This window comes from Scophthalmus maximus, chromosome 20, assembly GCF_022379125.1.
Source record: "Scophthalmus maximus strain ysfricsl-2021 chromosome 20, ASM2237912v1, whole genome shotgun sequence".
Classification (NCBI taxonomy): domain Eukaryota; kingdom Metazoa; phylum Chordata; class Actinopteri; order Pleuronectiformes; family Scophthalmidae; genus Scophthalmus; species Scophthalmus maximus.
In genome coordinates, this window is record NC_061534.1 from 17,719,445 (window position 1) to 17,733,557 (window position 14,113).

The 14,113-nt window shown below is 39.2% G+C and overlaps 1 protein-coding gene across 2 annotated transcripts in view; it reads right to left on the reverse strand.

The window, feature by feature from the left end:
- Positions 1 to 325: 325 nt before the first annotated feature.
- The window catches only part of dgkb (diacylglycerol kinase, beta), a 75,119-nt gene continuing 61,331 nt past the window's right edge, over positions 326 to 14,113 (reverse strand). For both annotated transcript variants that reach the window (XM_035608990.2, XM_035608988.2), the window contains 4 exons: positions 12,303 to 12,498; positions 5,866 to 5,986; positions 5,572 to 5,632; positions 326 to 1,914 (listed from right to left, as the gene is read on the reverse strand). In XM_035608990.2, coding sequence (XP_035464883.1) covers positions 1,807 to 1,914; positions 5,572 to 5,632; positions 5,866 to 5,986; positions 12,303 to 12,498 — 486 coding nt within the window. In that variant the 3' untranslated portion in view covers positions 326 to 1,806. The remainder of the gene's footprint in view (positions 1,915 to 5,571; positions 5,633 to 5,865; positions 5,987 to 12,302; positions 12,499 to 14,113) is intronic.

The window sequence follows — 14,113 nt, forward strand, 5'->3', positions numbered from 1 at the left end:
CTAAGAAACTTGATACCTAACCGCATCATTCTAATTTTCAAACAATTCTTTCATCATTAAAAAATATTTTCTTTTAAAGTAAACACTGTGCATTACATAAATAATAGTAAAGTAGTAATAGTGGTAAACAGTACAAACCCCAACAACCATCCCAGGCACATCATGTTCATGAAGGAATAGCTAACTTTGCATAACATAGCTACATAATGTATATGAGCTTGTTGAAAAATATTTTCTCTTGCAAAATGGCAAAAACATTTGCAAAAAGGTGCAGTATCATTTGATAAATCCAAGATTAATATAAAAAGAACACCAGGACACTATGTCAAACAACAAAATCTTTTGTTTTATTATTATTTTGATTTATCACTTTTCTCAGTCAACACTGGAAAGCATAGTTTTTTTAGGCAGAACAACACAGTGAGTTCTAGAATGAAGCATTAAGCAGAAAAAAATAAATTATACTGTGTACAAAAATACAACCTCACTGTACAAACGCTGCATCATACAAAGCAAAGATTAGGGAGACCGATCAGAGCTCGGTCCCCACGGGCATATGGCAGTTTTAAAGACTGAAACAGTCGTGCCTGAAATTATTCTCTTAAAACATGCAGGTGTGTCAAGCTGGTGAATCTGAAACAAATCCCCCCAAATTTGATGTCAGTAGTCATTTTGTATTTAGACTTTAATTGTTTAATGTACGTTGGTGTGTGCAGCAAATTATATTCACTCAACTGTAGACATCAGAACAAATCAATGACCAGAAGAGGTCAAACTGCTTCTTGTCATTGTCTATCTATACAGTCATGCAGTTCTATTTAACACTTGACTCTTTTCTGTTGCCTTCTTACCGTTTTGTCATTTTAAAAGTACTGTACCCGAATACCTGCTCAAAAAACCCCCACAGAATCTTATAAAAATGCAGCCATCTCATGGAAAGAGTTTGATATGGTTAAACCAAGCTGCGCTGTAGAAGTGTCAAAACAGATCTTGGTCACTCATGCAACAAAAAATGTACACACAATTGGTAAAAACTGTCTAAAAATCTCAAGTGCCACGTCGAAACAAAGAGTATCATGCATTTTTTATGAGCGATCAATAACAACAATAATTCCTAATCGTTCCACTGACGGAGCAGCAACACAAGCAGATCCAAACATGACAAGCAGGAACTATTAAAAGAAAGCAAAAAAGAGATTCTCTGTCTCCGCACTACTCGAAGCCAGTCAGGAGTGAAGCTATGAGGAAATGCTGACCAAATAAACGGCACTTCTTTACTAAACACACTTGAAAGATGAGCCGCAAACTCCAGATATGTCAGTTCCAACAACAGGACAACTCTATCACTGCCCTTCATGCATCTGGGGTATGCAAATGCAAAACAAAAAAAAGTTAAAAAACATCAATAGCAGCAAAATATGAATTAATGAATACATCATGAAACAAAACACATTCATTTGTGGACTGATTCCACATGGCACAGATCACAACAGAAAAAAATAAGAATTGGCTTTTAGAAAATTAGACCACAGAAATAGCTTCACTTTTTGAGCTAAACTACACGACACAATGTAGATCAAAGCGTCAGTCCTAAACACACCTCACTCTGGATTAAACGAGGCCTTTTCATCAAGGTCGCCATGCTGCAGGCAACATACACTGAAACCGACAGTTTGCTACTGTACTCTGGGCAATCGAACAGGCATCCTTTCGGCACGCCTTTCACGACCATCTGAGTGAAGATCGACTGGTGACCACTGCTCTGCAGGCACTTGTGCCGACTCGAAGGTCTTGGACCGTGTTGGATCAGTCTTTGCTCTCAGCATGTGTTCTCCTGATGACTGAAGAGAAGAAGCTTCGGCCTTGTGGCATCCCTGTCAACATAGGAGCCTGATTCTTGTGGACGATCTCAATCTGGTGTGAGAGGGAAATAAGAATTCAGATTTAGTGTGATACTGCAGGTCTCAGTAAAAGTTAGAGACCATTTTCTGTTTCGTGTGTATCTGTTAGCTCCTTGTTTCAGTAATCTGAGCCTAATGCTTGAATCCCATCAGCCTCATGAGTCGCACCTTTTCACCTCCACCCAGCAAGCAGATTTTTTTCTTCAAATTACATTCACACATTCAACGAGTTAATGCTGCTCTACAAACCGATGATATTTCTCTGCGTTGTTGCAACAGGCCAAATTCTTCAGTCCATTTTTAGACTAAACATTGATACCCATAACTTTTCGAACATGCTAATTAACCTTTGCTCAAGCGCTAACAAGTCAAAATTGCCACTTGTGCACAAGAAATATTTAAATCTAGTAATCTAGTGAGTGGAATGGCATTTTTATTAACTGAACACATTCATTCTATGAAGCAGGATAAAGTTTACACCTGTAGATTCACAAAAAATCTGACTTTACGTCAGCAAAACAGTCCCTTGTTTGTTCTCGTCAACACTTCCAAAGTGCAGGATGAGATGAATATTCCATCCTTCAGGGGCTTTTGATATGTGCCTGTTTAAATAATTTGTTGTTAAAGGCAACTAATGGAGTTTTTTTGGTGGGGTAAACAAACAAAGATGTGATAATGTTTCTCATCAAAATTCATTTTATGTGTACTTTTAAACACATTTAATTGAATTAAATTCTTTCCTCACATTTGCAAAGTAAGTTTTTGGAAGAAATTTATACCTTGTCTACATCAATGTTTGGTAGCAGTCTGTCCTTCCTTTTCTTTGTTCATGTATTGCTGCAATACTTTGCTGTTTATCAGTGAAGCAGCATCAAAATCAAGACATCAGCAGGATCATGTATCATGAGCATGCTTCCAAGAGGTACTCAGTCAGGAAACTGCTTTTAAAACATTGCTCTGTGGCAACACTTGTGGTTGTAAACTTCATGCATCTGAGCAAGACCACCAGAAAACACAAAAACTAGATTTTGAGAGTCTCTGTAAGTTCTGGTGCTTACAGAGGTTAATCAGTTTATCAGGTTCTGCTTCTCCTGGATGATACAAATGCTGATAAAGCAACTTTGAAACAGAGCTGGTCCCGTGATTCTTGTATTTTAAAGAGACTCTCCCTGTCCTTGAGTGCATATGGGCTCTAGTCAAATGGAGTCTGTTGGGATATGTGTGTATATTTTAGGATACTTAACGTTACAATCTGACATTCCCTGTTCTGTAGCAATTACCAGGTTTTGTATACATCCTTCCATCATTTGAAATGATTGATACTAATGTTTCTGATGTACTTTACAATATACATGATAACCTTTTAGGGAGAAACATTGGACACAAAAGGACAAACCAAAGGAATACCCCAGATAAGTTTAGCGAATAATTGAACTCTGTTTTTAAAGATGAATCATTTGGCATCGCAAGTATCAAGAGTCGCAGTTAAGCTGTGTTGACACCAAAGGCAAAGCAAATGCAAAGACGATGTAAACGGTATGAATGACGCGGCTAATGCAAATACACTAAATTCCTGCCGTCAGCTTAACAAAATATTTGTGTGACGCGATTTTGAGAAAGCCAATTAGCATTGAGATCCTCCAGACATCACTGACGTCAGCATTCAAAAGAGAATGGGTGGATATTCTCAGGTTGTTTTTACTCATGTTACTCAAGCGACCAGTGACCAAACTCACGCAAGTAACCCAAGCGAAAATTCACTTTGCCTTTGTTGTGAATGCAGCATTGCAGATATATATGGGCCTTAGGCAGAAATGAAAAACAATTTGAACAAATTAATTTTGTATGTAATATATTCCATTTAGCCTTAAAAAAATCCTCCAAACTAAGAAACAGGTGAGGGTATTGTATAAAAAAAATAGCAAAGAGGCATTTTAAACAAAAATCATACCTGGAAATACAGTAAAATTTAATTCGGTAGCAGTTTTTTCAGATGTATTCATCAAAGAGACCCTAATACATGTCATATGTCACTTCAAAATGCAAATGGATTGATGGTGTTAAATATGCATGCAGAGGAACTGAGATGCAATTGCATAGTTGTTGTTAATAATTAGTGGGATAACAACCCATTTCATCTGTAATGTTTTCATAAGCATTTAACAGGTCAACTGATTCACATACAGCACCAACATACAGTATTAATAACTTGCCGTGGAAATCACTGCGACACAATCACGTGTCATCAGATCCAAACTTTTCCCTCTGGAGCTGTGACAGCAGATGCAAGAGCACTTTCCGGCCACTTATTTTGTCATGCACTGGGTCCTTTTAAAGCTTTGCCCGGGTGGTCCGTATGTAAATCTCAGCAGCACTTCAAATGCCGTGGTGTAATTAAAGCTAAACATGACAGCAATCAACACAAACTGAGGAGTTTCATTTTGAAAAATGAACAACTTGGATAGAGAGCAAACATTCCTCGCGGTACGTGTTTAAGACGTAGATGAAATTAGAAAAAGCATAAGGCCTGCATCATTGAGTATTTGTTATCATAAATTACTGCAGTGATCTGTGGAAAAAATGTGAGGCACGGATACCTGCACTAGAAGCCAGTTTGTCATTTATTTTGAAACTTTTGAACAATTAATTTTCAGAAACAGTTTCAACAATAGCTGAACTAAGTCGTTTAGTGCAAGGACTGTTGTTTTGATTGACTGTTCTATCACTGCTGAGATGTCTGTCATTCACACGCTCTAATCAGTTTGAGTGAAAATGTCTGTGCAGATGTAGCATAGCTGTGTGGGGGCTTTGAATAATGACACTCTCAGGTCTCTAGGAACTAAACACCAGCTGAACATTTCGTTTTGTGCAGTCACCTTGCTGCAGTGATGCAAAAGCATTCATCTCAATATCACTATTGCTAATGAGAACAGGTGTAACAACACGCCTCTGATGATGCACAACATAAGAGGTGGGTGTCGACAAAGGTGCTGCAGGCATGATATATTCAACCTGAACAGTTTGGTGAAAAAAATCCATAAGTTCGGACAGTTGACGTTGGCGAGACGTATGTGCTGCCTGGGAATGTCATATACTATCATCACATGAACCGATCTTAGCTGGTTAGCTATAGTTAGACCACAGACAGACAAGCCAAATCTGAAAATTTGCTTCTTTCTAAAACAATCACCCACTTTAGCTTATGATATGAAAAAAGCTAACGAGTGAGTTAGCATCTTTCTAGCATGTGTCAGGAGCTGCTATATGCTTTTAAACATGCTTCATTCAGGTTGTGAAGAACTTTCAATCAACAACCAGATGCAGCTGATAGAACTTGTCTCATTTTTCATTATAGTTTGTTATTTTCAAAATGGTTAAAGTGCACTTTATTTTTTAGGTGATTACAGTGAAATGCTTTCCAAAAAGAGGTTAATGCAACAGTTCCTCAATGTTGCATTCCTCACATCCCTGTTAAATAGTATAACAGGCTCAAAGCGAACAGCTGAATCACTTGACGTCAATGCACATTGAAAAGTCAACCACACTGAGAGGCACTGTTTATGTAAAATGTATCATAGATACAGTATACATATTTTGGCTAAACTGTAGCTGACCACCTGTGTGTGTCATACACATTGAGGAAAAATAGTGAATACATTTAACAGCTTACTGTGCAGGGAGTTTGCATCCAAGGTTCACCATCAATCTGCATCGGAAGGGATTTACTAGTTCTGTAAGTAATGAAAGAAACATCATTTTATAGTGGAAGTGATGAGTGAAACTACAAAAAACAAGAAACAAAACAAACTCAGCCCACATTGGGCAGCAAGTTACCATTTAAATTTTTCAATATTCAATTGACTTTATATATTTAAAAAACGTCATACACAAAAGACTGATAAAATAATGCGATCACTTATTTGATCGGGGTCAATTTTCCTATGCAGCAGGGTTTAACACCAACCTGATGGTCACGGAGGAGCACTGTGCCAGACGTCGTCCAGCACTCTTCAGGCCGGTGTAGATCTGTCCCATCTCCATGGCTCCTTCCAGCCCCACCACCTCCAACAACTGGTCAGACAGGTCTAAAACACACACACACACACACACAAACAAATATATTACAGATAGAAAGTCCAGCTAACATGGACATGTCTCTCAGTGTTGATGTCGTGGTCTCGTTTGAACACGGGACAATAAGAAAAAGTGTCCTTCTCTTCAGCATGAACACGTCTGGTTCAGTAAATGATTCAATATGAAATATCTGTTGCCCCCAAATGTTGTTGATGTTATTTGTAATTGTAATTGTTAAGATGAAAACACTTGAATATGACCGAAGAAGATTTAGTAAGAAAGTGGAGAAATACATGATACATATTAGACGTAACCTTCTCCGTCTGAAATATTAAACATTCACTGGTAAAAAAAAAAAGAAGGAAAAATGGCAACGAGAAAAACAAGCTCCAAACAAAACAGCTATTAATTAGATCGCACCGGCGATGCAAGGCAATCTTGTGATACAATAATTATTAATTTCTCTTCTGTTTTGCAGTTATGAGCATTGATTTTGCCCCTGCTTGAAGCCCAGTGTCATGCAGGGCCCATCTGTTTCAGCGGCCCGTTCTGCCTCCGACACTCCATTGACTCGTCCTTCCACAAATTAAGAAGCTGCTGCCTCGCTGTTGGGAGTATACAGACACTAATTGAAACCAAGACCCATTTTTAGGCACTTGTGGTGCGTGCGGGCGAGTTAGCTCGCTGTCACCGGTGCTGCTCTGTCGCTGTCATGTTTATCTGAGCCGTGTTGGTTTCCTGAAGGAGTGTCGTAGGTAATGTTGCTGTTGTCGTGAGGCGTTGCTGTCGCTGCCAAGCTGTGGTGTCCAGTTGTCACCATGGTGATGGACATGCGTCTATCCCTATCTCGGCACTGGCTTTCCAGGATTGTAGTAGAGCAGTGTGTGTACATACACAGCAGACCTCTTGACACTGGGCTTTATAGCTGCTCCCCCACCCTTCATGACATCTCACGTTCACGCAAACAGCCCGTACAGACCTGCACTGACACGTGATGGACAGCGTCACCACGGTGATAGGGCTTCCTTGTTGCCTGGGGATACACAGATACAATATACTAGAGAGTGTTTACTGTGGGAAAGACCATAGAGCCTCTCTCTGCCAACGACCTATATGGACAGGCTCCCTTAAACCCATCTTCCAAAGTGACATCACATGATAATTCTTGTCCCACAGACTATAGACGCTTTTAGATGAGAAAACCAATGCCACTATCATATCTGTTCAATTAGTATGTAGCTAGAGCCATGACATTGTTAGCTTAGCTTAGAATAAAGACAGATAAGTAAGTCCCGTTTGTAGGTTAGGTCTTTTTTCGACTCCATAACCCTAACCCTAACTAAAAATAAAATCAGTGAAGAGAATAAAAAATGCAATAATGTTTTAATAATGATAAATTTCTGTATTTTCAAAAATATTTATAAAGTACAGACACACAATTTCAACACAGAAATGAGTGAATCAAAGTCCGACTTCATCTAGCATAATTTACTGGTGAAATTTCCATTTTTATCTTGGATCACCAGCTATTATTTATCATATTAGTGGAGCAAATGAAATGCCTGAAACAATAATAATAAAAACATACAGTGTCAAATATAGACACAAAGACATCATGTTACTGTCCCAAGATATATTGGGAGGAAAACTGAGTCAAATAAGTGTTTTACACCAGAAGGATGTGTAATTATTAACACAGAAGATTATCAGCTGGCAGCCAAATACAAACCGAAACACCTCGTACTCTACTCTCTCGAGTGATAAAGACAATTCTTAACTGCAATAAACACAAACACAGACACGGTGACGTGTGAGTGACACATTTGTATGAATGAATAGTTCATATGGGACATTCAAAAAAGCAGTGCTGGGGCTTTAATCTCAGAGTGTGGGATGAGAAACGGCATCCGCGTCACTGTCTAACAACCACTAACTGTCGTGGCCGGTGGCGGCACTGACACATGTGGAGCGACAGATGTGAGAGCGGAGGAATAAAGGAGAAAACAACTAAGGAGCAGCAGCTGAAAGTAAAACAAAAGAGGAATGGCGGGAAGAGGAAGGAAGGTGTGTGTGTGGAGGAAGATCGTCCAATGAAAGCTACACGAGGCTTGTCATGGGGCATCAGTCCCAAGAATCAACCCTCCACCCATGTATCAACATCCCCCTTCCTACTATGCACCCACCCCTGAAACCTCAGACCCATTCTAAATAATTCACTCCACAGCCATTCCCTTCCACCTGAGGGGCTTGTCTCCTGGCGTCACCAGCGGGACGATTTAACAGCTCCCGAAAGGTCAGGATTTTTTTTTTATTTTGATCCATGCAACGTGCTCGGCGGTTCCCTCTCTGGGCTGATGCACTGTGTTTACCTCTAAATACGCCGTTTTCTTGCTCTGACAAGTTTGGCCGCTCAACTTGAGGGCACCTTCAGCAAGGGCATCCATTCACACACAGAGACACACACAGAGAGACACACACACACACACACACACACACACACACACACACACATACCCATATGCTCTCCATCACACATCAATAAACTGACAAAGATGGGCATGAACATACAGAGACATGGTGGCATACAAAGACACACTTAACACTAAGTGCCTTCCCAGGTTTGGGAAGGCACTTTTTTTAACCACAAACACCAAACAGATTGATTTTTATTCAGGCAGTAATGGAGTGTTTATTATTGCATGATTTGGCTTTAAATTGATCACCTATCTCCCACGCGTTGTCTCCTCATCTGTCCCACCCACATCTTCTGTACTTAATATATGTCTATCTATATCCACCACAACTCTGCAATTTGTATTATTGTGTGCAATATATATATATATACCGTGTTTCCCCTAGTTGTAGCAGCTGAGCACGAAAATTTGTGAGCCAGAGAATAGAATGGAATGGATAGATGTTTTGTTTACACCTATATATATACACATTTTATTTTAATTTTTTTAAATTTCAATCCAAACCACTGCACTTTTTAGCCTTCTTTCACAAGGGCAATACCTAAGAATAAAATGTATGTAGCTTTTTGTAATCTTTTTTTTCTTGAATATATTTTTTTATTTTCTACCTCTTCCCAGATGCCTTTGACTCTTTCTGCTGCTGTAACAAGTGAATTTCCCCAACGTGGGATTAATAAAACTCTAATTTTATCTTCATCTAACAGTCACATAATCAAACTTGAGAAGTTAAAGCATCCAAATAAGCAGCTGTGCTTGATAGAACTATGTTTGTTTGTTTCCTCAGCCACCCCCCACATTTTTTTTTAATTTCAATAGTACAGTAAATGCTGCAATAGATTCTAAAGAGCGTTGAAGGCACAACAGCTAAGAAAAACAAAACCATAAAGCCTAATAGACAGCTTCGCAGAGATGTTTTTTTTCCCCAGCCAGTCATGTTCTGACCAGTGAAGTCTCCTAAGGGATCGCTGGCAGCAATGTCTGGAGAGCCTCACTGAATCGTCATGTTTGAACCCAGACGCTGATTGTAACATCCACTCCATCCCCGAGTACAAACACACCGTCGCTGCAGGAAACCGAAAACAAAAAAAAAACATACTGGGCCATCACCTGAATGGGCAGGAGTTTCACATGATCGAAAATAAAAAAGCAAAAACCAAAAGGAATCTAAAACTTAAGGCAGTTGTTCATTTGTGAGGAGAAAAAATATGTTGCTCTATTTTTTTTTCATTTAAACACTTTTTCTACTAATTTATTTTCATTTATTTCTGTCCTTTGATGCTTTGATTATTTTACATTCAACATAAGACACATTTTTGAAAAGGTCAGTTTTACAGGAACTCATACCAACTGCCTTGTCATCCAGAAGTAAAACATTTTGAAAACCAATCTTTGACATTTGGACAAACTTAACATATTGATGCCCATATGCTTAACCTTAGTTAGGCATCTGCTAATTTCATTAAACACGAAGAAAAGCTGCGGTTGTTGAGCTATTTTAAATATCAATATGAGGTATAATATATGATCTTCAAATAGTTTTTTAATGTGTCAAATTGGTTGCCTTCAATTCTACATTTGTGTCTTGTAAACCACTTTGTTTGAGTTATGAAAGGTGCTCTACTACAACAGTCACTGAAAGGGAAAAAAAGAAAAAAATGTGAGAACAAGGTCATGAAATAAGTGGTAATATTACGAGAAAAGATCATCATTTTATGAGGATAAGTCATAATATTTCAATAATAAAGTTGTAATTTTACAACATATCACAATAATATTTTGGAAAAAAGTCAAAAATATTATCAGAATTAAATGTAATTTTAGGCTGGGTGTCATTCTAGAGGGAGAATATCAGAAGATTTGCCTGTCGCCCGCGTTAAAATGAGGAATGTGGAGCATCTTGTTAAGTTTACTTTGGTGGAGGTTTCACAAATAACATCAGCACCACAGGTCAAATGTGGCTTCCCCCAATCTGCATGTCAAAGTGTCCTTGGGCAAGACACTTAACCCTTCACTGCCTTTAATGGCTCTTCTGGCAGTGTATGAATGTGAAAATCGCAGTAAATAGTAGCGCTGTATGAATGTGTGTTAAAATTGGTGAATGTGACTTTGGGTGGTTGATAGGACTAGAAAAGTGCCTTATAAATACGGTCTATTCCACCATCTACATTATCATAAGTATCAGGACTTGGAAAAGATTGAGCAAGAAACTGTATGTATAAAACTGTGTCCATTAGTGTGTGTGTATAGAACTGTATGTAAGATCTTTACCAGTATTTTTTTTCATTCCATATTAATACTTAGTGGATTGGGATCCACCTGGATCTACCACAGCTTTCTGGACATTTCTCTCATTTTCCGAATAACTCCTTAACGTGGCTCACATAGTTTTACCAGTGACCACAGAGCAGCTGCTCTCACTCTGCTCCATTCATTCATGTATTTCAATTGACGGGCTTCCTTTTGACGCAAATGGATTCATGGGTTTGCCCACCACTCCCCCCCCTCCCCCCGCCCCCCACCCCCGTTAGTCCGCTCGTATTAATTTAGCGCGTCTACAGGCACCTACACAGGACATTAATACTCAAGTGACAGTGCCAAACGGTCACATGATTGTACCTCTTCTTTGCAAACAAAACCTGCTTGATATGATTCACCTTGTCATCGGTGAAATATTCATGCACTTTGATCTCTCTCATATGAGCAAGGACACAGACTGTCTTTGGGCTTGAGGTCTGCCCAAACTGTCAGACCTATTTAATTCACAGTATTACTGTCCAAATGGGCAAACCACGATCAACAGTATACACAGGGCCTTGAAAGTACTGATGACTCACCAGTTACCTCAGTATGTGTCAAGATTTCTGACTTTTCAAAAACAAAAATCTTGAGAATGTGTTTGTAACCACGCTAGGACCTCTCACATCAGTGAGCAAAATGCTAACATCAGGATAGCTACCTCACGATGACAACGTTCACATGGTGATAAGCAAGTCAGTTTAGAGTTGGCATGCTAACGAAAAATAATTAGCAGTCAACACAAAGTATGGCAATGGGGGAGTTATCAGGATTCAGTTTGAAGGCCACAAAAGTCGGTACAGAAATAAAGTGCCAATCCAGCTCATAATGTTTGGCTATTTAACTCAAATGAAAAGTCAGGCCATCAGTGATACATGATCACAGGGCCAGTTCTTGGCATAGGCGACGTAGGCCGTTACCAAAGAATTTCCGGGGGGCTCCGCATGGATCAAAATTTTTTTTTCATAAGTGCGCAGCAGCGAGGCCAGAGCGAGACCCTGGGGAGAAGTTACGATAGTTAGATGTCTCCAGCAGCCTCTCTGCTGCCCTACTATATCAAATGTATGTCTGAAAATTATATAAATTTCTTTGAGGATCACAAAGCATATGTATGATAGGGGTACTTAAATGAAAATCATAATAAAGACAGAATTATGGTATTAAAAATTTGAGGAAAAATCCAGTCATAATTCAGCCTAGGACACCAAAATGGCTAGAGTCGGCCCTGAATGATCAGCATGCTAACATTTGTTAATTAGCAGAAACTACAACGTATGACTCAGGAGGATCACAAGAGTCATCAGGATTGACCACCACAAAAGTTGGTACAAAGATTTAGTCCCTATCCAACTAGTACATTTTAAGTTATTTGACAGGGGAAACAAAAACTGGTGGCCTTGAATTAAAAGACAGGTTGTGATTAGCAGGCTATGAACACAATGTTGTGCCAATCCATATAGATGCTGATACTTCACTGGGGCATAAAATGAAAAGTCTAAGGATCACCAAATTCACCAGGCTTCATCAGTCACGTCAATTCTTATGTTGTCAATGCTACCTTGAACTGCAAACATGAGCTCTTTGGCGTCGACCAGGGGCGTCCTCTTGTCTTGGCCCTTTTTGCCTCCCCTCCGGTTTCCCCTCCGCTTCTTGCTCTCACCCCAAAGGTTGGAACCGCCGTGCATGCTGGGAATGTTGAGAATGGCAATTCCTTCCAGGGAGATACTGCTGAGGTCCAGAGTGACACCATCACACTTTTAGAAGGAAAAAGACAGAATTTAGCTAATCACACATCTTCCATATGGGTACGCAATGTAAGCTGCATTTTTCTGTTTGAGCAATGACAGGTCACAGTTACTGCACAAAAACTCAATTAATTTAGCTTCATTTATTAAAGGTATAATACACTAAAAACAAAAGCATTTTATTTATAGCAATTATAGCTATTTATTTATAGCAATTTTATTTACTGGTAATAAAATTCACTTTTCAGCCATTAAGGTTAAGATTTTAGGTTTTATGGCAATTCAGGCATACATACTCAGGAAAGTTAAACTTCCATTATCAGAGAAATCACTGTTTGTCTTAAGAATGCTGGGTAAAAAAAAATATATAAATATAAAACCAATGCACATGACCATTTGAAATTAAGGAGCGTTACTGAATGGCTCAGCATCCACAATTCACCTGATAAACAATCATGTCTGATGTAAATATGCTTTTGAACCAACCAATGAGTGTTGGTTTGAAACTGAGTTTATATTATGTGGTAAGCGGGCGTAATTCAAATTATAGAGTCTAAAGTAGTCAGATAATTCGCCTGAGCTTTAAGCCAATGAGAAGCTTCTAAAATGAAATTAGCTGGAAAAGGAAAGAAAATATCAATGATGGTAACCTCCTGTTTCGGTGTCAGTATTCCCCTGTCTCTTCATTAGAACATACAAAGGTCTCACTAACTTTACCTGAATCATTTGTATTTGTCTGAGCCTAGAACAGTCTTATCCCGAACCTGTCTCTCCTTGTCTAAGCCTGGGCCTTAACCTGTCTGTCTGAACCTAAACGGTCTCTCTGTGTTTGCTTGAATACGAATACGCCTCTATAACAAATGAATCATGTCCAGTCATTGTTCAGATTTTCGGTTTCACAAATGCAGCACACAACCAGAGATTGTCTGTGAGAGATGCATTCTCACCTACTGAAAATACTCTTGTTCATAGGAGGGGTGGCGCCCGGGTAGAGTGTTAGAAACGTCATCAACACGCCCACTCGCTTGCTTTGACTTCTCCGAACTGTTACCTGCTCTGTTCACACATCAGCTCATTCGGACATTACATGGATATTCTACCAGGGAGCTGGCAGGGTAAAGTCTGTTGGAGGTCTGGTTTTATCTGGTCCGATTCGAACATTTGCATTCTCACATACAGCTCCTCTGGGTAATGTCTATAAGTTCAGGGCTACAGTGCAAGTGTGAAAGCAGCTTCTGTCTGTGCCTGAGCCCATTTTTAAACCCCCATTCATTACAATTTTGTCTGACTAAGCTGAAAAGAGTCCAACAGAACTGTCCGGCTTTAGAATAAAGAAGTATTATTCAAAATATTGTATTTTATAACAGCATTGATCTGTCTTCACCTCCATTCATGCTCTAATATAGTATCCAACACTAGTTAATAAAGACCTGTACACTGAGTGGATATCTCTGAGATGTGGGAAGATGAATTGTATAGACACCATCTTCATTATCACTCAATATCACACACAGCAGGGTCATGCCGGGCTAATTACCTGTGTGTTGAACTGAGGTTCAGTGAGAAGCCGATGAGGAGGTGCACAGATAGCCATCACCCATCAACGCTTTGTCTGGGTGAATTT